The sequence below is a fragment of the Thalassophryne amazonica genome, unplaced genomic scaffold (assembly GCF_902500255.1).
Source record: "Thalassophryne amazonica unplaced genomic scaffold, fThaAma1.1, whole genome shotgun sequence".
Classification (NCBI taxonomy): Eukaryota; Metazoa; Chordata; class Actinopteri; order Batrachoidiformes; family Batrachoididae; genus Thalassophryne; species Thalassophryne amazonica.
Window position 1 is genome coordinate 255,781 of NW_022986242.1, and position 27,070 is coordinate 282,850.

Sequence of the window (27,070 nt, forward strand, 5' to 3'; positions counted from 1 at the left end):
TGTTATCCTTTGAACCGTGCTCTGCTTATTTTATGCTGGGTCCTTTCAAACGCTGGGTCGGTGCTCTGACCGCGTCCGAAACATAACATAAATAACTCAAAATTAAGCCAAATATCTCTTGTGAACTTACACTGTCCTGCTCCTGTCCTGCTCCTGTCCTGTGTGTCCTCACAGCAGCCACGCGCTGCTCCGTGTCCCCCTCCCTCCCTCTCTCCCTCCCACGTGGATTGTGTGTCCCGTGGAGGGAGGTGAGCAGAGCTGCGGCTGCTTGTTTAGTTATTTTGCCAACTAAACCGGCGTGGGTTTATCGAGTCTTTCCCTGTTAAACTGTGACGTTTATATGTCCTCAGTGCTGATATTAGCAAGTTTCCTGTGTGCACGTTAAGATAGTTTTGGAGCTCACCTCTCTTCTCAAAGAATTTGGTCAGCAGCTGTTTTCCCTCATTTAGTTTTCTTTTTTCTCTTCTTTTTTGAAATCTGGACTTAGATTTTTTTTTTTTAGTAAAGACATGTCTTATTTCAGCCTAAAAACCTCTCCTCGTGCTGCCAGATCCCGTTTGGGATGTGTGTCTGTGAGTGTGTGTCCGTGTGTGTCAGCGTGCCACCTGTGCGCCTGGACTAAACCATTGTAAAATTGTGCAGGGGTGGAAAGGCCCTCAAAGATCTTTCAATATTACTGTTAGAGCAGAATTATGTTTTGCAACATTTATACATTCTTTTACAACATGAATTGTATGGACATTAATAACATGCAACACAAAAAGTATTTAATGCCAGTTTTTTTTGTGCCCCCCCCCCCATGTTCTGGGCCCTGGGTACATAGTACCCTTTACCCCCCAGTCGCCCCTGAGTGCTGCCGTCTACGAGGTCTGTTTGGACCTTTGGCTGGGAAAAAAAACTGGCTTACCTGGAGCGTTGGAAACCTAATCACCCTCGAAGTAGTCTCCTTGGGACTCCACACACTTCTCCCAGCGGTGTCGCCACTGTTGGAAGCATTCCAAGAAAGCCTCTTTTGGAATGGAGTGCAGCTCTGCCGTCGTTGCAGCCATAATGTCCTCTTTTGTCTCAAATCGTGTTCCTTTTAATGGACTTTTAAGTTTTGGGAACAGCCAGAAGTCACAAGGGGCCATGTCAGGAGAGTAAGACGCCTGTTGAACCATCGGAGTCTGTTTTTTTGTCAAGTCTGAATTAAGTGAGAGGAATGAGCTGGAGCATCGTCATGATGGATGCTCCAATTTCCTGTGGCCCACAACTCCCGTCTCTTGCGCCACACACCATTATGTAGACGACGGAGGACATCCCTGTAATACTCCTTCGTTATTGTTTGACCCTGTGGTGCGTACTCGTGGTGTACCACACCACGGGAGTAAAAAAAACAAACAGTCAGCATTACCTTAATGTTGCTGCGCACATGGCGCGCTTTCTTCGGTCGTGGCGACGTGGAATGCTTCCATTGTGACGACTGGAATTTGGTTTCCGGGTCGTACCCGTACACCCAGGACTCATCACCGGTGATTATGGTGTCCATAAAGCTGGGATCAGTTTGTATGGAGTCCAGCATGTCCTGTGAGACTTCAACACGACGTTGCTTTTGCTCCACCGTCAGCAACTTTGGCACAAATTTCGCCGCCACTCGTTTCATGCCCAAATCTTCTGTCATGATGGAATGTGCCGAAAAAGTACCACCTCTTCCGCAATTTCTTGGACAGTCACGGTCCCGCATAACCACAGCGTTCACTTTGGAAATGATCTCGTCATTTCGGCATGTTGAAGGCCGACCGGAGCGCGGCGCACTCTCCACCGTTACGTGACCATCTTCAAACCGGTTGTACCACTCCTTAATCCGTGTGATGCTCATAGCTTCATCTCCGAAAGCCATCTGTATTTTCTGTATCGTTTCCACCTGGCTGTCGCCAAGTTTCTGGCAGAATTTGATGCAATAGCGCTGCTCCAAGCGTTCAGCCATTTTCCTTGCAATAAAGATCCGATGAGGGGGGTGGAGCACTCCTCCCACAAGGCGTGCTCACAGGCGAATGACGCAACCGACAGGTGTGAAAAAACTCACGCATGTGCACGAAGCTTGGCTGATGCAATCACACGTGATTCAAATCCATAAGGTTATTACAAAAAATTAAAAGGTACGATACTTTTCTAACAGACCTCGTATGTGAAGCAGGGTGCACTGCACTGAGCCCAGTAACAGTGTGTCAGTACACTGGCCATGATTGACATTTCATGTCCATTCAAGCAGGGTGTTCCTGAAGTAGCCCTAAATGAAGAATGAATCCAATAGTCTCACCACCTGGGCATCCTCTTCAAATGTCATTAAACAGAAACATGAATGAAATTGAAAGTGAAAGCGAATGAATCCGTGGCCAGACATGCTTGACATCACATAGGCCACTCCCCATCGCCAAGCCCAGAGCTTCCTGGATTATTTAGATGAGAAACAACGTACATAATGCAACGTTTTGGACAAGCTTTGAGATAAACCTGAGAGTGGAGATGCCAAACATACCAGGCACCTTTCTGGTGCTGAATTACTGTGGTGCAAGGAGAAAAATGCTGTTTGTGGGCGCTTCTACACAGCAGTTGACTGGACCTGGAGCGACATTATCACCACACATCTGCACACACTCAGGACTTAATAAGTTTTAATTGAGCATTGCAGACTTGTACATTTATAATAGTATTTAGCGAAAATGTTCGTCATGAACTATATGTAATGTTGTGTACGCTGCTGTCTGATTGTGGATAAACACTGAGCCGAGTCTACCTCTTTCATTTTCGTGGTCCCCTCACAGCTTCCATAGCGAAATAAGTAATGTTTTTGTGGCATGTTTATTTTTTATTTCACTATTTCTACCCTTTGTGAAATTATTCATTATTATCACTTTACCGGGGTGTTGCTGGGCCGGTATTGTAGATTTACGTCAACGCTATCTGGCTATACCCGCCCGCTGTGCGTAAACAAATGATGAAAAGGCGAGGAGTGTGTTTTGGTCCCAATATGGATATTCCAGATGATTTTCTCATGGATAGTACGACAGTGAACAGCAGCTAAAGCAGCCAGCTTGATGAGGATGCATTGCCGAATTTGGAGAGCAGCGCGCGTGCCAGCCAACACGACAGAAGTTCAAATGAGCCAACTTTTTATGTACGCGTTACGTGTTGTGTATCTCAGTAAGTGATAATAATGCAAATAACAGGCTGTTGTCATGTGGTATGCATTTTCAGAGTCCCTCCGTCCATGCCGTCACCCGCAATGACAGATATTTGCCCTCGTCTAACTCTGTCATTTTGGGCGACTGGGCGTGAACGTCGGGCCTCTGAAAATGCATACCGCCCTCCAAAAGCATGTTATTGTATTATTATTAACTTTATTGAATGTTGTGTGCTGCTGTGTGATTGTGGAAAAAATATCCAGCTCACTCTTCTTTTTTTTCTGTGTCCCGTGGCTTCCTTAATAAAAGGAGTAATGCTTTAGTGGCACTTTTTTTTTCCTGCATCGTCTCTTAGCAGACTGGACACTTTCAAAGAAACACTGTAAAACTTTATTGGGGACACTTGAATTTCTACAACATCCCCAGTCAGGGTCAACAGCTCCCCACCCCCACCATAGACAGTGCTGGTGGAGAGCTGCTTCCGCCTCCTGAGGCGTCGGACGGTTTGCCAGAATGTCTTCGAGGCCGACCGATAGTCCTCCTCCATGGTGGATGATGATTTTCTGTCTTTAGTGCACAGTAGAGAAGCTTGAATCTTTGACTGGACTGGGTTGCTTGACGTGAGGACGTTTCGCTTCAAATCGCAGAAGCTTCCTCAGCTAAAACTCTTGCTCTGGTAGTCTGACTTCTGTCTTGACTCTTGTAGAGAAGAATAAAACAAAAGCCAACAAAAGCTGGAGTTTATAACCTAACCAGACCCCTCCTACCGAGAGGACAACTGCTACTGTAGCAGCTGCTATTTGTAGTGGTGATGTCCACGTCTTCTGCCATTTCTGTGGAAGTCAGACGAAGTCCCGGATCAACAAAGCCTTCACTTTGGAAATGATCTGGTTGTTTCAGCGGGGTTTCAGCCTGTCGATCGGCGCTTGGAGTGCGCCACGCTCTCAGACGCTGTGGCCGGTCTTTAAACCGGCTGGAGCACTCCTTAATCTGTGTAATCCCCATAAAATCGTCCCTGAAAGCCATCTGAATTTTCCGAATGGTGTCCACCTGGAGGTCTCTCACAGTTTCTGGAAAAATTTGATGTAGCAAATCTCCAAATCATTCAGACATTTTATTCGCAATAAAAATCCGACGAGAGGGGTGGACCACTGCTCACACAAAGCCTGCTCACAGGCGAATGACAGGCGTGAAAAAACTCACGCATGCGCATGAAGGTTCAGGCTTGGCTGATGCAATCACACGTGATTCAAATCCATATGGTTTTTGCAAAAAATAAAAAGGTTGGATACTTTTCTAACAGACCTCATGTGTGTACTTGAAACATGCTATCCCAGTCTTATGTGCAAACCATGTCAGAATAGTATCTTTGTTTCTGCAAGTTTGTATTTTTAGCAGCATTGACTTGTTTACAACACCTGTTTCTTGTCTGTCACATTCAGAATTTTCTGGGACTGCATTTGCCCAGATTTGAAACCAAAAATAGTTGCCTCTAGGGACTAGTGTCTACACATACAGTGAGGAAAATAAGTATTTGAACACCCTGTCATTTTGTAAGTTCTCCCACTTAGAAATCATGGAGGGGTCTGAAATTTTCATCTTAGGTGCATGTCCACTGTGAGAGACATAATCTAAAAAAAAAAAAAATCTGGAAATCACAATGTATGATTTTTTTTTTAATAATTTATTTGTATGTTACTGCTGCAAATAAGTATTTGAACACCTGCCAACCAGCAAGAATTCTGGCTCACACAGACCTGTTCATTTTTCTTTAAGAAGCGCTCTTATTCTGCACTCTTTACCTGTATTAATTGCACCTGTTTGAACTTGTTACCTGTATAAAAGACACCTGTTCACACACTGTTCACTGACTGTTCACCTGTCCACAATAGCCAAGACCAAAGAGCTGTCTAAGGACACCAGGGACAAAACTGTAGACCTGCACAAGGCTGGGATGGACTACAGGACAACAGGCAAGCAGCTTGGTAGAAGAACTGTTATGATTATTTATTAGAAAGTGGAAGAAACACAAGATGCCTGTCAGTCTCCCTCGGTCTGGGATTCCATACAAGATCTCATTTTGTGAGGTAAGGATGATTCTAGGAAAGCTCAGAACTACACAGGAGGACCTGGTCAATGACCTGAAGAAAGCTGGGACCACAGTCACAAAGCTTACATTAGTAACACATAATGCTGTCATGGTTTAAAATCCTGTAGCGCAGCAAGGTCCCCCTGCTCAAGCCAGCACATGTCCAGGCCCGTTAGAAGTTCACCAGTGACCATCTGGATGATCCAGAGGAGGCATGGGAGAAGGTCATGTGGTCAGATGAGACCAGAATAGAGCTTTTTGGAATCAACTCCACTTGTCGTGTTTAGAGGACGAGAACAACCCCAAGAAAACCATAGTAGAGAAGCTTGAATCTTCGACTGGACTGGGTTGCTTGACGTGAGGATGTTTCGCTTCAAATCGCAGAAGCTTCTTCAGCTACAATTCTTGCTCTGGTAGTCTGACTTCTGTCTTGACTCTTGTAGAGAAGAATAAAACAGAAGCCAACAAAAGCTGGAGTTTTTAACCTAACCAGACCCCTCCTACCGAGAGGCCGACTGCTACAGGCTAGTGACTAAACAATAGCTCTAATTAGCACCTATTGTGCTCTAGTTAGCACCCTCCTAATGACAGGGCAGCTGTCCCTCCTAATGATGGGACGGAAGCCTCTCCTGATGGCTCCCTTGACGACTCTCATGACGTGAATGACTCATTACCATGAACAAAAGACTGAAACTGCTTTGACCTGACTACCCCATTGTAAACAGGGGACAAAGCGTGTCTGAGACCCCCTCCCTGGTTAAGGCTGGGTTTCATCTGTTTTACAAAGAATGCTTCCTTGACACCTCTCTCAAACCATTTCTTCTCTCTGGCTAAGATTTAACTAACTTGTCCTCAAACGTGTGGTTAGTGTCTTTCAGGTGGAGATGAACTGCAGACTGAGGTCCACTGGCGCCCTCTCTGCGGTGCTGGTATAGCCTTTTGTGTAAAGGTTGCTTAGTCTCACCTATGTAGTTTTCATTACAGTTTTCCTGACATCTGATAGAATACACTACATTGCTCTGTTTGTAACTAGGGATCCTGTCCTTAGGGTGAACTAATTTCTGTCTCAAGGTGTTAACCGGTTTAAAGTAAACTGGGATTTTGTGCTGTCTGAAGATCCTCTGTAGTTTTTCCCCTACTCCTGCTAAATAAGGGGGAGACACTCCTCTTCTTCTTGTCTCTGTCTCCTGTCTATCTGGTCTCTTTGTTTTCGCACTAACCACATTTGAGGACAAGGAAATTAAATCTTAGCCAGAGAGAAGAAATAGTTTGAGAGAGGTGTCAAGGAAGCATTCTTTGTAAAACAGTTGAAACCCAGCCTTAACCAGGGAGGAGGTCTCAGACACGCTTTGTCCCCTGTTTACAATGGGGTACTCAGGTCAAAGCAATTTCAGTCTTTTGTTCATGGCAATGAGTCATTCACGTCATCAGGAGAGTCGTCAAGGGAGCCATCAAGAGAGGCTTCCGTCCCATCATTAGGAGGGACAGCTGCCCTGTCATTAGGAGGGTGCTAACTAGAGCACAGTAGGTGCTAATTAGAGCTATTGTTTAGTCACTAGCCTGTAGCAGTCGGCCTCTCGGTAGGAGGGGTCTGGTTAGGTTAAAAACTCCAGCTTTTGTTGGCTTCTGTTTTATTCTTCTCTACAAGAGTCAAGACAGAAGTCAGACTACCAGAGCAAGAATTTTAGCTGAAGAAGCTTCTGTGATTTGAAGCGAAACGTCCTCACGTCAAGCAACCCAGTCCAGTCGAAGATTCAAGCTTCTCTACTATGGAAACCACCTGGACAACTGAGAGCCTACACAGAACCAAGAAAACCATCCCAACCGTGAAGCATGGGGGTGGAAACATACTCTGGGGGTGCTCTTCTGCAAAGGGGACAGGATGACTGCACCGTATTGAAGGGAGGATGGATGGGGTCGTGTATTGCAAGATTTTGGCAAACAACCTCCTTCCCTCAGTAAGAGCATTGAAGATGGATCATGGCTGGGTCTTCCAGCATGACAATGACCCCAAACACACAGCCAGGGCAACTAAGGAGGGGCTCCGTAACAAGCATTTCAAGGTCCTGGAGTGGCCTGGCCAGTCTCCAGACTTGAACTCAATAGAAAATCTTTGGAGGGAGCTGAAACTCTGAAAGATTTGGAGAAGATATGTATGGAGGAGTCGACCAAAATCCCTGCTGCAGTGTGTGAAAACCTGGTGAAAAACTACAGGAAACGTTTGACCTCTAGTTGCAAACAAAGGCTACTGTACCAAATATTAACATTGATTTTCACAGGTGTTGAAATACTTATTTGCAGCAGTAACATACAAATAAATTATTAAAAAAAATCATACATTGTGATTTCCGGATTTTTTTTTTTTTTTTAGATTGTCTCTCGCAGTGGACATGCACCTAAGTGGGAGAACTTCGCAGGGTGTTCAAATACTTATTTTCCTCACTGTAAGTATCAATGGACCATGCTATGCTAATTTACTAAATTCTGAAAGTTGGAAAAGGAAATCAGAAAAGCTATCTGGGACCTCGGAAAGCCCATCTGCAATTATTGCTTGATCTCCAAAATCAGTCTATGCAAGTATGAGTGTTGTCATTAGTGCCACTTCGAAAATTAAATTCATAAGTAATTTATCCTAAACGTATGATCTGTTGTTTTTTCAAACTTATGCAAAAACACATCTTGAGAAAAAAATACAGTATGCGATAGTTAATAATTATTAAGAGCCTCTTCTTTCATATTTATGAATACATTTTACCACATTGCAGTTGTTGTTTTTTTTTTATGAAAACTCAACCTATCATTCTTTTTGAGTTCTACACATGTGGTGATACCTTATTTACACCAGGATGTTAATAAAATCAATGCTGGCTATTCTCAGAATAAAGTACTTATATCCACAGTTTCAAATTGCATAAGTCAAATGGTGTCCACTTTATGGTCTTCTCAAAACATTAAAATTACTGTTCTGGATGCTCAGAATGCATCTGAGGTTATCTAGAAACCGTTGGCTTCTGGGGGCCTAAAGTGGCCCCCAGAGCCCCGGCTTAGGGGCTTCGGCCCTGCAGGCCTCGGACTTTGTCCCCCCCAATTTCTAGTTCTAAATTGCGCCCTTGTTTGGTGATTCATTGTGATTGTTTTCATATTACTGTTCATAGTCTGATAGTTTGTTTTTAAGTTTGACATGGTATAAATGGGTCAGGACATTTACAAGCGAAATAGCTTCAGCCTTGACCTTTTTCACTCAGTTATGTTTTTTTTGCAGTATATTCTGTATTTTATGTATTTTCCTTTTTTGGGGGGGGGGGTTTGATTTCATCTATTCATTTAATTTCTGCTGTTGCATGAGTTTGCTGATTGAAATAAATTAAATAAATCAAAGTTTCTTTTGGAGAAAAGTTCATCACCAACACCACCATCAACAGAATGTGGATGGAGACTCGTGGACAGTAAACTGTTGTCATCAGTTTTGTCATCAACTTTGTCTTCAATTCCAAAGGGATGAAGATTCCAGAGATCTTGTGCAGTGTAATTGCACAAAAGGTTGCAGGACACATAGCTGTTCTTGTCAGAAGTGTGTGTGTGGGGGGGGGGTTCGATGCCTGCACGTGCAATGCCGCAGGAATACCATGTCTAAACAGGGCAAAGTAAAGTCGACATTAGTAGGCCAGGTGGGGGTGGGGCAGGTCGGGGGTTAGGTGGTGGTAGGGGAGGGTCACAATGAACAAAATCGTCTTCTTGCCTCAACTGGTCAAACAGATTACAGTAGGATCAGATTGAGGTTAGAACAGTTGTTTCCGTCACGTTTACTTTGCACCTGGATGGCCTTTGACCTCAATTAGGAGGCTAATTATTCAAATTGTGAATTTCAAAATGGACAATAATCTTGCTTAGGAATTCCTTAAGGATAGGAGTCAGTCAAACCATTTCACTTGAGGCATTTAGTCATGTAAATGAAAGTGAAATGAACCAGTACGGTAATGTTAAAAAACAAAAATCTGCTAGTTATTCACAAAAAAGCATTACTTTTACTTCACATTTTCCTTTTTTTCCTCACATTTTCAAAAAACCTGTGTGAAACCTACGATACAAAATATTGTAAAATAAGTTACATGTCCGGATAGAGGATGCCAGATAAAACACTTTTTTTGCACTCATTGACCTTTGACCTGTATTAGTGACCTAATTAGGCATTTTTGGGCTCAGCAAACAACAGATTCATGTTCACCATGAAAAACTACCCCAGAAAAAGTGGTTTGCCAACTTTTTCCCCAAAATATTTCTTGGATTCACATTTTCCAGGAATGTAACCTGTCTGTCATGTCTCTGGGTCCTCGGCCTTTTAGATCCAGGGACACCAGGGAAGCTCTTATGGAGTCATGAGGTCAAAGGTCAGAGGTATTTATTGATGCAGATATCTTTGCAGGAGAAAAAAGGTCCACGTTTTCAGGGTCATGTTGCTTCCTGTCTTACTGTCTTTCTAACCACTGACCTCAGGTGAGGACTGGATGTCTTTGGTACCAGGTCTCTGTGGAGGATCTTTGGGTTCTGCTGGAATGACTTTGTGTGAAATGAAAAAAGAATAGTTGAACCAACTTAAATGAATTGTTTCAATTGGTAACAACTAAATGAATTAAGTTGTTTGAACTTAAATTAGTGTTGATCTAACTTACTAACTTCAATGACACGCCCATGTCTCACCTGGCCAAGGACACACCCACGTCTACCTGAATGCAAACTGCCATTGTCTCTGCTGTGGACTGGAAACACAAACATTTCCAGGTCAACTGTTTTGGGTCGTGCACACATGCTCTAAACGTGTCGTCCGGCGGAATCTGTTTGACGTTGGTCTTATCTAGAGCCCTGCGTGGGACTAATTTCTCTGTCCCCCACCCGCTCCCGCTGAATTTCGTTACCACCACATGTGTGTTACACTCCTGCCCATTCCCGCAATGTACCTGTCCAGTCTCACCTGCACCCATGAAAGGCTGAGAATTTATGCACATACAATAATAGAGATGCTTTCATTTTGTGTCTCGCAGGAAAAACATCTCATTTAGGCTTATTAATAAAAAGATTCATGTGGTTGTTTTGATTACCTGGCCTACACTGGTCAGGAATAGCACTAGATTTGGCTGTTTTCATTTAGTTTAAAGACAGCTTAATTTTGTTAGCGGATTAGCTTTTCAGCTAACTTCAAAAACCATCAGCGAACCAATTAGCTTCCACTAAATTTAGTTTCACTCATTTTTAGTCCGCTAACATTGTTTTTTGCTGGCACAGATAGTAAAGCTGAACAGTCAAAAACGTTTGTATACCCTAAAATCATACAGTTAGTTCCTGTTGTTGTCAGCTGTGAGGAGCTGAGCTCAACCCTACCCCAGCAGAAGGGGCCTGGCTGCCAGGCTGCTACCAAAAAAAATTTAACAAAACATGTTCTATGGATTTTGGGTCAAAATCCATAGAACACTGCCATCTACTGGATGGGAGTGTGAATAGCCTCCATCTGTCACACAGTCGCTATTCGTTGCGCTAAATCACACTTAACAAATTTACAGTTTTGCAAATGCCTTTTTTTAGACATATTTACAAATAGATGATAAATTGACTGCATTTACACAGCACTTTTCCATCTGCATCAGATGCTCAAAGCGCTTTACAAATAATGCCTCACATTCACCCGGATGTGAGGGTGCTGCCATACAAGGTGCTCACTACACCAGGAGCAATAGGGGATTAAAGACCTTGCCCAAGGGCTCTTAGTGATTTTGCAGTGAGGCTGGAATTTGAACCGAGGGTCTTCTGGTCTCATCTGGCAGAGTTGACATCAATAAACTGTCCGGAATTAGTTTGATATTTAAATCAAACCATATGTCAGAACTGCTTTGCTTTTGATAACTTCTGCCACACGTCTGTGGCACTCTATGTTGAATGTAAATGACTCTTTCTTACAGCAGTGGGCAGGGCGCACAAAGACAGAAGCTCTAACACTGTGTGTTGGGTTTCTGCTCACCTTTGATTCTACTCAGAAGCGTCGGCGGTGCTTAAACTCAAAACTGGCTTGTCAGTAGCTGACAGTATACTCAAGTGAATACTAAAATAACTCTTTTTATGATGTCACAAAGCCGAGAGACTGCCTTTGTGCAGATGTGCACTCTGGTGTGTTTTGGTCTGTGTGTCATGTGACCTACCTTTTGGGCTCAGTGGGTCACCATCTAGGTAGAACGCTCCACGGCGCAGCGCCACCTCCTGGAGAATGATACCAAAGCTGTAGACATCTCCTTTCTGAGTTCCCTGAGGAGGTGGAGACTCCAACCGGAGCAGCTCAGGTGCCATCCACAACCTCTCTGCAAGGGGAGGGGCATGACAAACTCGCCATTAGCCACCTGCTAACTAAATGTTCTTTACCGCCGATACCACTATCGCTCAGTACAACGTTTGAGTTCTCACTGCATATCGTTCTCACTGAATGATCGTTTTCAAACCATCTTAAAGTGACCAACAAGAATGTGATGTCACAGGTCACAGAGTTAATCTCACGGGTGTAGTAGGCGTGCGCGTCTTGACCCACACTGCTCTCCGACTGGAAGCTGGACAGACCGTAGTCAGTGATCTTCAGCACGAAGCGGTTGTCCACCACGCAGTTAGACGACTTGAGTTTGCCGTGAGAGACGATGACACTGTTGTGGAGGAACAGCATGCCCTGCAAACAAACAAGCATCAAACAAACAAACAAGGATCTTACTCTGTCCGTGTGATTACTCACTACATGACTTTACCAAAAGATGCAAAGATCAATGTCAAAATTCACAAAGAATGATCATTTTTAAATCTGTCATTTGTGCAACAATTGTTTGTTTGTATGCTGTACATTAAAACTGGTACATAGATGAAACGTGGCACCAGAATGACCATGAAATGGTTTGTTTTGGCAAAGCTCAAAGTCAATGAGGTGAAAGGTCAAAATTTAATTTTTCTTTTAAGTTGGAACACATATGTAAGTGGGTTCTTCAACTGGCATGGCAAGGACAGACCAAAGGTCAATCAGTCAGGTGAGGGTCAAGGTTAGACTTACAGCAGGTATCGTGCTGATTGGTGGAATGTTCCCTCCTAAACAAGGTGACGTGTCCTTATTGGCCAAGGTCTGATGATGCGTGTTCACGCCCACCTGTATTATCACTTACTGATTAAATATCAGTTTATCATCTTTTATGGCAGCTGTGTGACATCTGGACATTTAAACACCTGAAAGGTCTTTGCCAATGTGATGTCACTGTCCCAGAGAAGGATTCATGAGCCTTTACCTTTAATTGTTGTGCCACTGGAACAATAATCCCTCACACGTGTATCTTTGTGCTTTTGGAGCGCCTGATATCACCAGGTCGGAATAATGTTAAATACAATTTTCCAGCCTTACACCTTTTCTTTTTTCTCTTTCTCTGTGTTGGTGGAGGTATGTGCCCCCCAAAATGCACCGAGTCAAAGAACAGATCGATACTTGCAACCACCCCCTTCAGATTTTTAACACAATAACTGAAAAACAATATACAGGGTGTCTCAAAAAAATGTACCCAAAAGCAGGGTAGACTGGGGGCGGTAAAGGCCAGAGCATACCCAGAGCCTAGAGCATTGGGGGGGCACAAAAGACTGGCATTAAATACATTTTGCATGTTATTAATGTCCATACACAATTCATGTTGTAAAAGAATATAATTAGAATGAATGTATAAATGTTGCAAAACATAATTCTGCTCTAACAATAACAGTGAAAGATCTCTGAGGGCCCTTCCACCCCTGCACAGTTGTACAATGGTTTAGTCCAGGACAGGCATGCTGACACACACACACATCCCAAACGGGATCTCACAAAGAGGACGTGTTTAGTAGTGCTGAAACAACTAATCAATTTAATCGATTATTAAAATAGTTGTCAACTAATTTAGTCATCAATTAGTTGTTAAATAACTTTGTTTTACCGCAAATGTTTCTTTTTTTCCATATAAATCAACCGTTTCTGGAGCGCAGCTTTGCTTTGAACCTTGAACCAATCGAAGCAGTGATCCACAGATTGAAGCAGTGATTCACAGATCGAAGCAGTGATTCGATCTGGTCTTTTATTTCGCTTAATCTTAATTTTTCACCACTAAAACCCCAAAGAGCATATGTCTGTGAGTAACATTTACCTTTTTATGTTAATCTGACCTGTTATGGTCTTCTGAAACAGTTGATAGATCTATTTTATAACTTAAAAACGGGACCAATGCTAACACGTTAGCATGTCTATGGCGTTTTCAATGTTGAAGTTAGCATTAAGCTGTTGCAGCTGTCAGCACATTTGTTTTCTGGATAATAATTCATGGCTCAGCGTTTGTTGTCGTAAAAGAATCAAATGTATTACAAATTGTAATATTTTATTCATTTATTTTTATTTATATATCAATAATAATAATAGCAACAATAATAGTAATAATAACTAATAACGCCACAATACAGTTTTAGAGAAACAAAAAGAATCTGATAAAACAAAACAGAAAAGATTAAACCAACTAACAAAGAACATAAATAAATAAATATAGAAATAAGTGTTTCCTGTGAACACCTAGTGACTCTTAAACCTCCACTTCATCCCTGTTTTATTTAAGTTTAATGACAATTTGTTTTGGTCAAACCACATCTAAGCTGTGTTTTTACACAAGAAAAAAATAAAATTCAGTAAACTGCACATTTGTGTCTTTTTTCATGAACATATCTTATTAAATATAACATATTACACTTTAGTCAGGCCTTTAAAATACTTTTGTGGACTCTTGCTGTAATATGTTGTCAGTGGTTGAAATAGTTGCTGTAGGCATCTAAAAATGCTCATAATCAGGTGAAACCTGATGGAAATCTCTTTGTGGTGTGTCGGTGATGTATGTGCAAAATAAAACAAAACACTACTCCAGGTATGTTTTTGACGACAATATAACATCATAACTTTGTTACAAGCTCAAACGTTGATGTTGTGTAACAAAGGCCTTTTAATAATAACTCACTTAAAGAAATGTCACAACTCACATGTAAGTAAAAAACAAAACGATTAATTGAAAAAATGATCTAATCGATGATTAGTAAAATAATCGTTAGTTGCAGCCCTAGTGTTTAGGCTGATAATATGTCTTTCTTAAAAAATCAAGGTCCGGCTTTCAAAATAGAAGAGAAAAAAAGGACAGGGAAAGAAAACTAAATGAGGGAAAGCAGCTACTAACCAAATTCTTTGCAAAGAGAGGTGACCTTGAAAGCTAACTATATTGAGTTGGGGGGTCTGGGGGACCAAATTGCACCAGTTTCTAGAAAAATGGTGCAATTTGGTGCATTCCTGTGCATTTTAACAGACGGGAATGCACCCTAGACCCCCCCCCCCCCCCCCCAACTCAATATTGCTCCCCCAATTGTAAAAAGGGTTCTGACTCCCAGGTGTGATCTAATGCTGCATTTACACATAACGACAGCAAGTCACGAATGCCACGAAGTACACATTCTTGGCCGCTGATCACGAATGTGATGATTCGGGGCAGGGGCGTCAGGTTTCCTCAGGAACTGCTGCAACCTGTTACCACGTTACGATTAATGGCACGTGTTGCTGGAGAATTATCAGGAACCATTACGCACAGTCAAGAATAGTGTTCCTCGTTGTTGCGCACTATTGCACGCTACTGCGCGTAACAGCGCATCGTTAAGTTCTGTCACGTTGTGAACGAGGTGAATTGTCTCCACACACACACCCATATTCATCCAACCGAATTCAGATCGCTCCAGTTTTTCAGAAGAACTTTGTGACTGCATGCGTAGTTGGGCTCTGTGCCATGGAGTGGTGCAGAGAGGAGGAGGAGGACAGAGCCAGATGTGTGGGTTCATGCGGCTCTCGTCTCGCCCATTTTCCCAAACATCAGGCACATGCAGCAGGTGGAACACCTGCAGGAGCGCGCTGTGTGACATTCGTGGAAGATTTTTTGACAGGCAAAAACATGCTCCACGAATATCAAGAATATCACGCACCAACACGCACTATTAAGAAACCTATTCAGATGCGTTAAGTCACATTAAGAATATCAGGAATGTGTCACGAATGACAGAAAAATGACATTCGTAACGCGTCTTGGTTATATGTAAACACACCTTAAGGTATACATGATTTAGACCTGGTTTGACTACGCATTAGAAATTTGGTGTTTGCGTTAAAAAAAAAGAACATAACAGTGTGTGTGTGGGGGGGGGGGGGTGTTTTCAATATGGTTAGTACCTAGGGCCCAGAATTTGGTGCTACGCCCCTGCCCAAAAGTACTCTGAAATATGAATACCAGGAAATGTTTTTAGTGGGAAATAATGGTGTTTTTCTCATTTCAGGACCCCTAAAGTTTGTTCTGCAAGACATTAAAAGTCCAGAAAAAATGCCGTAGTTGACCCTAATTCAGAGAACAAAAATCATGGCACTGTGTGCAGCGCATCCTAAGGGCTGACCTGCATCTCTTTCCAAACAAAATTCAGTCTCAGAGTGAACTAACTCCCAGCAAATGGCAAAAAGACTTGAATTTGCTCAGTCGTTTTCTGGAAAACTAGAGACGGATGATTTGTTTCTTAGGAAACGTCAGATGAGGAGGTTACATTGATCATGTGGTGTAAAAGATAAAGGCTTAAAACATCAAAAAGGAAAGACTGAAGTACAAACTGTGCACTGGGAGAAAAAAATGACAAGCTTCAGCCACATGGTCATACAGGAAATGTCTGATAATACTGATTAGTTTTTCTGTGCTGTCAAAATACTTTTGGGAACATTTTATGAGAGACCCTATATACTCTCAAGATGTACATCTCAACATGAAAAGGGCACATAACGAGGATCACCTGATTAAAGTCTGGTTAACTTTCTTTTTTAACATTTATTTTCAATTATATTGACAACAAACACAAAACAAAAAAGCAAGAGTATCATCACATAAGATTATTTTTCCATCCAATTAGAAAAAACATGCAACATACAACAACAACAAAATCTGTCCTCTGTATTTAACCCACCCTAATTACAGTTACAAACAATCCAACCGCTAGGACCACTAGGAGCACCACGGCGGCCATAGTCCAGCACCCGGAGACCAAATCCAGATGTAGAGACGCTGCCTTGGTCAGGGGCAGAGAAAGGAGCAGACCCTAAATAAGCATGTTTTTGAATGTGGGAGGAAACCGGAGGAAACTCCCACAGACACGGGGAGAACATGCAATCTCCACACAGAAAGGACATGAAGCGAACCCACGACCTTCTTGCTGTGAGGCACGAGTGCTAACCACTAAGCCACCTGCTGATTGTTGCAAGGAAAAATGTTATCACATACATTTTGGAAATTAGGAGCAGGGCTGGTTGAAGTTATGTGTAGTTTGAAATGAGCTGGTTTGTTTGTTTATTTAATTTCCTAAGCCTAGATCTGGAGCCCACCAAAGTCTAGGACAGATGGCTATCAAAGCACAGGATGGGTGGCTATCAAAGCCTAGGATGGGTGGCTATCAAAGTCTAGGACGGGCGGCTATCAAAGCCTAGGACAGGTGGCTATCAAAACCTAGGACATTGGCTATCAAAGCCTAGGACGGGTGGCTATCAAAGCCTAGGACAGGTGGATATCAAAGCCCAGGACGGGTGGCTATCAAAGCCTAGGATGGGTGGCTATCAAAGAAAAGGATGGGTGGCTATCAAAGCCTAGGATGGGTGGCTATCAAAAATGTAGGATGGATGGCCACCTCTGACGGGTGGCTATCAAAGCATATGATGGATGGCTATCAAATCCTAGGACGGGTGTATATCAAAGCCTAGGACGGGTGGCTATCAAAGCACAGGATGGGTGGCTATCAAAGTCTAGGACAGGTGGCTATCAAAACCTAGGATGTTGGCTATCAAAGCCTAGGACGGGTGGCTATCAAAGCCTATGACATGTGTATATGAAAAAAGAGGATGGGTAGCTATCAAAGCCTAGGACGGGTGGCTATCAAAGCCTAGGATGGGTGGCTATCAAAAACGTAGGATGGATGGCCACCTCTGACGGGTGGCTATCAAAGCCTAGGACAGGTGGCTATCAAATCCTAGGACAGGTGGCTATCAAAGCCTATGATGGATGGCTATCAAATCCTAGGACGGGTGGCTATCAAAGCACAGGATGGGTGGCTATCAAAGTCTAGGACAGGTGGCTATCAAAGCCTAGGACGGATGGCTATCAAAGCCTACGACACGTGGATATGAAAAAAGAGGATGGGTAGCTATCAAAGCCTAGGACAGGTGGATATCAAAGCCTAGGACGGGTGGCTATCAAAGCCTAGGACGGGTGGCTATCAAAGCCTAGGATGGGTGGCTATCAAAAACGTAGGATGGATGGCCACCTGTGACGGGTGGCTATCAAAGCCTAGGACAGGTGGCTATCAAATCCTAGGACGGGTGTATATCAAAGCCTAGGACGGGTGGCTATCAAAGCACAGGATGGGTGGCTATCAAAGTCTAGGACAGGTGGCTATCAAAACCTAGGACGTTGGCTATCAAAGCCTAGGACGGGTGGCTATCAAAGCCTACGACACGTGGATATGAAAAAAGAGGATGGGTAGCTATCAAAGCCTAGGACGGGTGGCTGTCAAAGCCTAGGATGGGTGGCTATCAAAAACGTAGGATGGCTGGCCACCTCTGACGGGTGGCTATCAAAGCCTAGGACAGGTAGCTATCGAATCCTAGGACAGGTGGCTATGAAAGCCTATGATGGATGGCTATCAAATCCTAGGACGGGTGGCTATCAAAGCACAGGATGGGTGGCTATCAAAGTCTAGGACAGGTGGCTATCAAAACCTAGGACGTTGGCTATCAAAGCCTAGGACGGGTGGCTATCAAAGCCTACGACACGTGGATATGAAAAAAGAGGATGGGTAGCTATCAAAGCCTAGGATGGGTGGCTATCAAAGCCTAGGACAGGTGGCTATGAAAACCTAGGACGGGTGGCTATCAAAGCTTAGGAGTGGTGGCCACTTCTGACAAGTGGCTATCAAAGCCTAGAATGGATGGCTATCAAAGCCTAGAATGGGTGGCCAGCTCTGATTGTGTTACTTACATATAATGTATGTATAAAAGGCCAAAGAGACAAAAGTAAGAAAACGTACCTTGACGATGTCGTTAATGAGAGAATACTTGAACATCCAGTCCAGAGTGATGCTGTCATTCTCCAGAATGTCCTGAGGACACAAAGTCCAAAAAAGTAAACAGACAATAAACAAGCTTTCAGACAGACAGATGGGGGGAGCACCTGCAGGCTTCCTCGCGAGCAGTACTCAGTGATGATGCAGATGTTCGGTGGGTCGACACACGCGCCGATGAACCTGGTCAGGTGTTCGTTCTGAATGTCTCTCATCTACACAACCACAAACAAACAAACGTATTCTCTCCAACAAATGTAAGATGAATAATAATGAACATTTCACCCTTTAACTGGGTCGTCATGGGCTCAGAAACATTTAACAGCTTCATTTTACTGCTGACACGTACGTTCCCTTATTTCTGATTGTTTTCTGATATTTGCCTGAAATGCTGCGATTTCTGGGGAACTCACGTGTTTGAGTTCAAACAGGACCTTCCTGTTCAGCTCGATGCGTTTCCTGTTGGTGTATTTGATGGCCACGATGTTTCCCTGAAACACACGCAACATCAGCTCGCAGACCTGCGACAATCCCATCACTTCATCATTTCATCGTGCACATTGCTTCATCATTTCATTATTTCATCATTTCATTGTGCACATCATTTCATTATTTCATCATTTCATTGTGCACATTGCTTCATCATTCCATCATGTCATTATTTCATTGTGCACATCATTTCATCATTTCATCCTGCACATCGTTTCATCATTTCATTATTTCATCATTTCACTGTGCACATCATTTCATTATTTCATCATTTCATTGTGTACATTGTTTCATCATTTCATCATGTCATTGTTACATTGTGCACATCCTTTCATCATTTCATTATTTCATCATCTCATTATTTCATCATTTCATTATTTTAGCATTTCATCGTGTACATCGTTTCATCATTTCATTATTTTAGCATTTCATCGTGCACATCGTTTCATCATTTCATCATTTCATTATTTTATCCTGCACATTGTTTAATCATTTCATTGTTTTATCATTTCATCATTTCCTTATTTTATTATGTCATTTCATCATTTCCTTATTTCCTCATTTCAACATTTCATTGTGCACATCATTTCAATATTCCATCATTTCATCCTGCACATCGTTTAATCATTTCATTATTTCATAATTTCATTGATATATCATTTCATTGTGCACATCATTTCCTTATGTCATCATTTCATTATTTCATCATTTCATTGTTTCATTATTTCATCATTTCAGTATTTCTTCATTTTATTGTGAACATAATTTCATCATTTCATCATGCAAATCATTTCATAAATTCATCATGCACATCATTTCCTTATTTCATCATTTCATTATTTCATCATGCACATTGTTTCCTTATTTCATCATTTCATTATTTCTTAATTTTATTGCGAACATAATTTCATCATTTCATCATGCACATCGTTTCCTTATTTCATCATTTCATTACTTCATCATGCACATTGTTTCCTTATTTCATCATTTCATTACTTCATCATGCACATTGTTTCCTTATTTCATCATTTCTCTATTTCATCATGCACATTGTTTCTTTATTTCATCATTTCACTATTTCATCATGCACATTTCTTTTATTGTGAACATAATTTCATTATTTCATCATTTTATCGTGCACATCATTTCCTTATTTCCTTATTTAATTAATTCATTATTTCATCGTGCACATTGTTTCCTTAATTCATCATTTCATTATTTCTTCATTTTATTGTGAACATAATTTCATTATTTCATCATTTCCTCATGTTATTGTGACCATAATTTCATTATTTTGTTGTTTCATTATTTCATCATGCACATTCGTAAACTTTATTTATTGGCTCATAATTCTTGTTTCACACGCGTATGGCTGACGCACTCTTGCCCGCTCTGTAAGACACACCCACTTAGGTGTTCTGAGTGACACGCCCACATGATCTGTTGGGAGGTGGTGAGGGCCCCTGAAGGACAGAGGAGTGGGCGTAGCCAGCAGCAGGAGTGCCTTTCCATGTAAATTTGCAGGCACAGAAATGAATCGCTTCACAGCGAGCTTCTTTTTTAAAATTATTACTACTATTATTATTTTAATATATTATTGTCTGTGGTCCTGGTTCCCAACCTAGGGTCCGAGGTCCACAATAACACACTTGTTATTTTAAAAGGAGTAGGAAAGTAGGCGGGGCTCCAAGTAAAATACTTTGGGAAACACTGGTCTGTTTCTAAGGAACAGCGTTTAAACCCACATGTGATCAATACAGTCCAGTGTCAAAATGATTCAAATTTTCGTGACTGAGTTTTTTTTAACTCACTATTACTAACCCTACTCCTACCCCCAACCCTAACCCTAACTATAACCTAATGACACTATGCATCATGCACATCGTTTCCTTCTGGTTAGGATGCCTAGGACGGGTGGCTATCAACGACAGACAGACAGACAGATGTTGTCCCAGGAAATCCCCCAGGGATGAGCAGCCCTAACCGTAACTCCCCCCCCCCGCTGCACTTTTAATTACGTGCAGCATCATGGAGTGACTTAGAATGAATCTGTGCTCCATGACAAAAATTTTGCACTTTTCGTGACAATATGATGAACCAATAGATTAATGTATATTTCATGCTGCTTGAATCATGACAATCCGTGAGACTGGGTTGGATCAATATGTGAACAACGTGTTGCAGGAGTTCTGATCCAAACCCAACATTTACACATTAATCTCCTGGATTTGTTTGTGAGTTTCTTCATCAACAGACAGACTCAGGTGAACAACAACCTCCGAAATGGACACGAACTGATAATGATGGCCACACAGGAGGTGACGGGTTCAGGACCCAGGGCGGTTCTGGAGGACCGTCTGCATCTGGCAACACACACACGACCCAAATGAGCGTCCCAAAAGGTCAAAGCCACACTGACCTTGTAGTATCCGGTTTTGGCAAAAACCTGCAGGTTTCCTTCTCCAGTCATCAGCGAGCCGTAGTTCGATCCCTTCTGTAGACAGACAGCAGATTAACACGCTGCACCCAGAGCGAACACTTCAAATCACACACACAGTGAAAAGGGAGCACAGACACCCCGAAACGTCCAAAACACGCCGCGCCATGTCCTGTTTGTGTCTGAAGCGTCTAAACTCAATGGTAGCGTAAAACGGTTGAATTTCTGCCGCTGTGGTTTAACCAGCGTGTGAAAGTGGGCGGGGCTTCATCCATCACAGGAAGTGCAGCACAAACAGTGAAGGAGGTGCGGGAGGGGGAGGAGCCCGTTCTACATCTAGCACCGCTGTCTGCAGCCCGACAACCGGCCTGGCTATGAATTGGGCCGGATACTGGCCTCCATCTTGGAGTGAGATTTCCCACTCCTAAACGACCAATAGGAGAGCAGCGCTCACGCCCCATCAAATTGAGGCTGACATCAGCGTCTCAGCCACCAACCAATCACAGCCTAGGAGACAGAGGACAGTATCTGGCCCAATTCAGGGGCGGTTGTTGGGCTACGCTGTCTGTTGACCAAGTCCTGCCCACTTTTAAACTGTCCAATCAAATCAGTGCTGTGTGACATGAAATGCGGTGGCTGGGACCACACAGTGTATTGTCCTGATTTAAGGACACGAAGCATCACAAAGCAGGACGGACTTGGGCCAAACCAACCAGGGACAGAGTGAGTCTACTGCCGCTGCGCAGGACTTTATCCAAGTTGCTCATCTGGATGTTGTCCCAGGAAATCCTCCAGAGCTGAGCAACCAACTCCTTCTCCAACTTCAGCCTCCTGCAGGATGGACAGAGACAGAGAGAGAAACACAGAGAGAGACAGTAAGGGACAGGCAGGCAGACAGACAGACAGACAGACAAACAGAGAAGCAGACAGACAGACAGAAAGAAACAGAGAGAGAAACACAGAGAGAGACAGTAAGGGACAGACAGAAAGACAGACAGAGAGAAACAGAGAGAGAGACAGTAAGGGACAGACAGAGAAACAGACAGAAAGAAACAGAGAGAGACAGTAAGGGACAGACAGAGAGAGAAACAGAGAGAGTAAGGGACAGACAGACATAAAGACATAAAGAGAAACAGACAGACAAAGAGACAGAGAAACAGAGAGAGAGACAGTAAGGGACAGAAACAGAGAGAGAGAGAGACAGTAAGGGACAGAGAGAGAAACAGAGAGAGAGTAAGGGACAGAAAGACAGAAAGAGAAACAGACAGACAAAGAAACAGAGAGAGACAGTAAGGGACAGACACAGAAACAGAGAGAGAGAGACAGTAAGGGACAGACAGAGACAGAAACAGAGAGAGAGAGACAGTAAGGGACAGACAGACAGACAGAGAAACAGAGAGAGAGACAGTAAGGGACAGGCAGGCAGACAGAAAGACATAAAGAGAAACAGACAGACAAAGAGACAGAAAGAAAAAGAGAGAGAGACAGTAAGGGACAGACACAGAGAGAGAGAGACAGTAAGGGACAGACAGACAGAGAGAGAGAGACAGTAAGGGACAGACAGAGAAACAGAGAGAGAGACAGTAAGGGACAGGCAGACAGAGAGAGAGAGAGAGACAGTAAGGGACAGACAGACAGAGAAACAGAGAGAGAGACAGTAAGGGACAGAAACAGAGAGAGAGAGAGACAGTAAGGGACAGGCAGACAGACAAAGAGACAGAGAGAGACAGTAAGGGACAGACACAGAAACAGAGAGAGAGACAGTAAGGGACAGACAGAGAGAGAGAGAGACAGTAAGGGACAGACAGAGAGAGAGACAGTAAGGGACAGGCAGGCAGACAGAAAGACATAAAGAGAAACAGACAGACAAAGAGACAGAAAGAAACAGAGAGAGAGACAGTAAGGGACAGACACAGAAACAGAGAGAGACAGTAAGGGACAGACAGGCAGACAGACAGAGAGAGAAACAGAGAGAGAGACAGTAAGGGACAGACACAGAAACAGAGAGAGAGAGAGACAGTAAGGGACAGACAGAGAGAGAAACAGAGAGAGAGAGAGACAGTAAGGGACAGACAGAGAAACAGAGAGAGAGACAGTAAGGGACAGGCAGGCAGACAGAAAGACATAAAGAGAAACAGACAGACAAAGAGACAGAAAGAAACAGAGAGAGAGACAGTAAGGGACAGAAACAGAGAGACAGTAAGGGACAGACAGACAGAGAGAGAAACAGAGAGAGAGACAGTAAGGGACAGACACAGAAACAGAGAGAGAGAGAGACAGTAAGGGACAGACAGGCAGACAGAGAGAGAAACAGAGAGAGAGTAAGGGACAGACAGACAGAAAGAGAAACAGACAGACAAAGAAACAGAGAGAGAGACAGTAAGGGACAGACACAGAAACAGAGAGAGAGAGACAGTAAGGGACAGACAGAGACAGAAACAGAGAGAGACAGTAAGGGACAGGCAGGCAGACAGAAAGACATAAAGAGAAACAGACAGACAGACAAAGGGACAGAAAGAAACAGAGAGAGACAGTAAGGGACAGAAACAGAGAGAGAGAGACAGTAAGGGACAGGCAGGCAGACAGAAAGACATAAAGAGAAACAGACAGACAAAGAGACAGAAAGAAAGAGAGAGAGAGACAGTAAGGGACAGACAGACAGAGAGAGAAACAGAGAGAGAGACAGTAAGGGACAGACAGAAACAGAGAGAGAGAGAGACAGTAAGGGACAGGCAGACAGACAGAGAGAGAGAGAGTAAGGGACAGACAGAGAGAGAGAGACAGTAAGGGACAGGCAGACAGACAGAGAAACAGAGAGAGAGACAGTAAGGGACAGACACAGAAACAGAGAGAGAGAGACAGTAAGGGACAGACAGGCAGAGAGAGAAACAGAGAGAGAGACAGTAAGGGACAGACAGGCAGACATAAAGAGAAACAGACAGACAGACAAAGAGACAGAGAGAGAGACAGTAAGGGACAGACAGACAGAGAGAGAGACAGTAAGGGACAGGCAGGCAGACAGAAAGACATAAAGAGAAACAGACAGACAAAGAGACAGAAAGAAACAGAGAGAGAGACAGTAAGGGACAGACACAGAAACAGAGAGAGAGACAGTAAGGGACAGACAGGCAGACAGAGAGAGAAACAGAGAGAGAGAGAGACAGTAAGGGACAGACAGAGAAACAGAGAGAGAGACAGTAAGGGACAGACAGGCAGAGAAACAGAGAGAGAGACAGTAAGGGACAGGCAGGCAGACAGAAAGACATAAAGAGAAACAGACAGACAAAGACAGAAAGAAACAGAGAGAGAGACAGTAAGGGACAGACAGACAGAGAAACAGAGAGAGAGACAGTAAGGGACAGACAGAGAGAGAGAGAGACAGTAAGGGACAGACAGGCAGACAGACAGAGAAACAGAGAGAGAGACAGTAAGGGACAGAAACAGAGAGAGAGAGACAGTAAGGGACAGACAGGCAGACAGAAAGACAAAGAGAAACAGACAGACAGCCAAAGAGACAGAGAGAGAGAGAGACAGTAAGGGACAGACAGAGAAACAGAGAGAGAGACAGTAAGGGACAGAAACAGAGAGAGAGAGACAGTAAGGGACAGACAGAAAGACAAAGAGAAACAGACAGACAGCCAAAGAGACAGAGAGAGAGAGAGACAGTAAGGGACAGACAGGCAGACAGAAAGACATAAAGAGAAACAGACAGACAGACAAAGAGACAGAGAGAGAGACAGTAAGGGACAGACACAGAAACAGAGAGAGAGACAGTAAGGGACAGAAACAGAGAGAGAGAGACAGTAAGGGACAGACAGGCAGACAGAAAGACAAAGAGAAACAGACAGACAGCCAAAGAGAGAGAGAGAGACAGTAAGGGACAGACAGAGAAACAGAGAGAGAGACAGTAAGGGACAGACAGACAGAGAAACAGAGAGAGAGACAGTAAGGGACAGGCAGGCAGACAGAAAGACATAAAGAGAAACAGACAGACAAAGAGACAGAAAGAAACAGAGAGAGAGACAGTAAGGGACAGAAACAGAGAGAGAGACAGTAAGGGACAGACAGACAGAGAGAGAAACAGAGAGAGAGAGACAGTAAGGGACAGACAGAGAAGAAACAGAGAGAGAGACAGTAAGGGACAGACACAGAAACAGAGAGAGAGAGAGACAGTAAGGGACAGACAGGCAGAGAGAGAAACAGAGAGAGAGACAGTAAGGGACAGACAGGCAGACAGAAAGACATAAAGAGAAACAGACAGACAGACAAAGAGACAGAGAGAGAGACAGTAAGGGACAGACACAGAAACAGAGAGAGAGACAGTAAGGGACAGACAGAGAAACAGAGAGAGAGAGAGACAGTAAGGGACAGGCAGGCAGACAGAAAGACATAAAGAGAAACAGACAGACAGACAAAGGGACAGAAACAGAGAGAGACAGTAAGGGACAGAAACAGAGAGAGAGAGACAGTAAGGGATATACAGACAGAGAAACAGAGAGAGAGAGACAGTAAGGGACAGGCAGGCAGACAGACAGACAGAAAAACAGAGAGAGAGACAGTAAGGGACAGGCAGGCAGACAGAAAGACATAAAGAGAAACAGACAGACAAAGAGACAGAAAGAAAAGAGAGAGAGACAGTAAGGGACAGACACAGAGAGAGAGAGACAGTAAGGGACAGACAGACAGAGAAACAGAGAGAGAGAGACAGTAAGGGACAGACAGACAGAGAAACAGAGAGAGAGACAGTAAGGGACAGGCAGGCAGACAGAAAGACATAAAGAGAAACAGACAGACAAAGAGACAGAAAGAAACAGAGAGAGAGACAGTAAGGGACAGAAACAGAGAGAGAAAAACAGAGAGAGAGAGACAGTAAGGGACAGACAGAAACAGAGAGAGAGAGACAGTAAGGGACAGACAGGCAGACAGACAGAGAAACAGAGAGAGAGAGAGACAGTAAGGGACAGACAGAGAAACAGAGAGAGAGACAGTAAGGGACAGACAGGCAGAGAAACAGAGAGAGAGACAGTAAGGGACAGGCAGGCAGACAGAAAGACATAAAGAGAAACAGACAGACAAAGAGACAGAAAGAAACAGAGAGAGACAGTAAGGGACAGACAGAGAAACAGAGAGAGAGAGAGACAGTAAGGGACAGACAGAGAGAGAGAGAGACAGTAAGGGACAGACAGGCAGACAGACAGAGAAACAGAGAGAGAGACAGTAAGGGACAGAAACAGAGAGAGAGAGACAGTAAGGGACAGACAGGCAGACAGAAAGACAAAGAGAAACAGACAGACAGCCAAAGAGACAGAGAGAGAGAGAGACAGTAAGGGACAGACAGACAGAGAAACAGAGAGAGAGAGACAGTAAGGGACAGGCAGGCAGACAGAAAGACATAAAGAGAAACAGACAGACAAAGAGACAGAAAGAAACAGAGAGAGACAGTAAGGGACAGAAACAGAGAGAGAGACAGTAAGGGACAGACAGACAGAGAGAGAAACAGAGAGAGAGAGACAGTAAGGGACAGACAGAGAAACAGAGAGAGAGAGAGACAGTAAGGGACAGACAGGCAGACAGACAGAGAAACAGAGAGAGAGAGACAGTAAGGGACAGACAGACAAACAGAGAGAGAGACAGTAAGGGACAGACAGGCAGAGAAACAGAGAGAGAGACAGTAAGGGACAGGCAGGCAGACAGAAA

At 43.5% G+C, this 27,070-nt stretch overlaps 1 protein-coding gene across 1 annotated transcript in view; it reads right to left on the reverse strand.

The window, feature by feature from the left end:
• Nucleotides 1-27,070, reverse strand: part of LOC117505756 (atrial natriuretic peptide receptor 1-like) — a 301,825-nt gene that overhangs the window by 48,256 nt on the left and 226,499 nt on the right. Inside the window, exons 7-13 of the mRNA XM_034165299.1 lie at nt 22,087-22,235; nt 21,356-21,430; nt 18,861-18,938; nt 18,558-18,662; nt 18,415-18,486; nt 11,791-11,953; nt 11,442-11,597 (exon numbers count right to left, since the gene is read on the reverse strand). Of these exons, the coding sequence (XP_034021190.1) occupies nt 11,442-11,597; nt 11,791-11,953; nt 18,415-18,486; nt 18,558-18,662; nt 18,861-18,938; nt 21,356-21,430; nt 22,087-22,235 (798 nt within the window). The remainder of the gene's footprint in view (nt 1-11,441; nt 11,598-11,790; nt 11,954-18,414; nt 18,487-18,557; nt 18,663-18,860; nt 18,939-21,355; nt 21,431-22,086; nt 22,236-27,070) is intronic.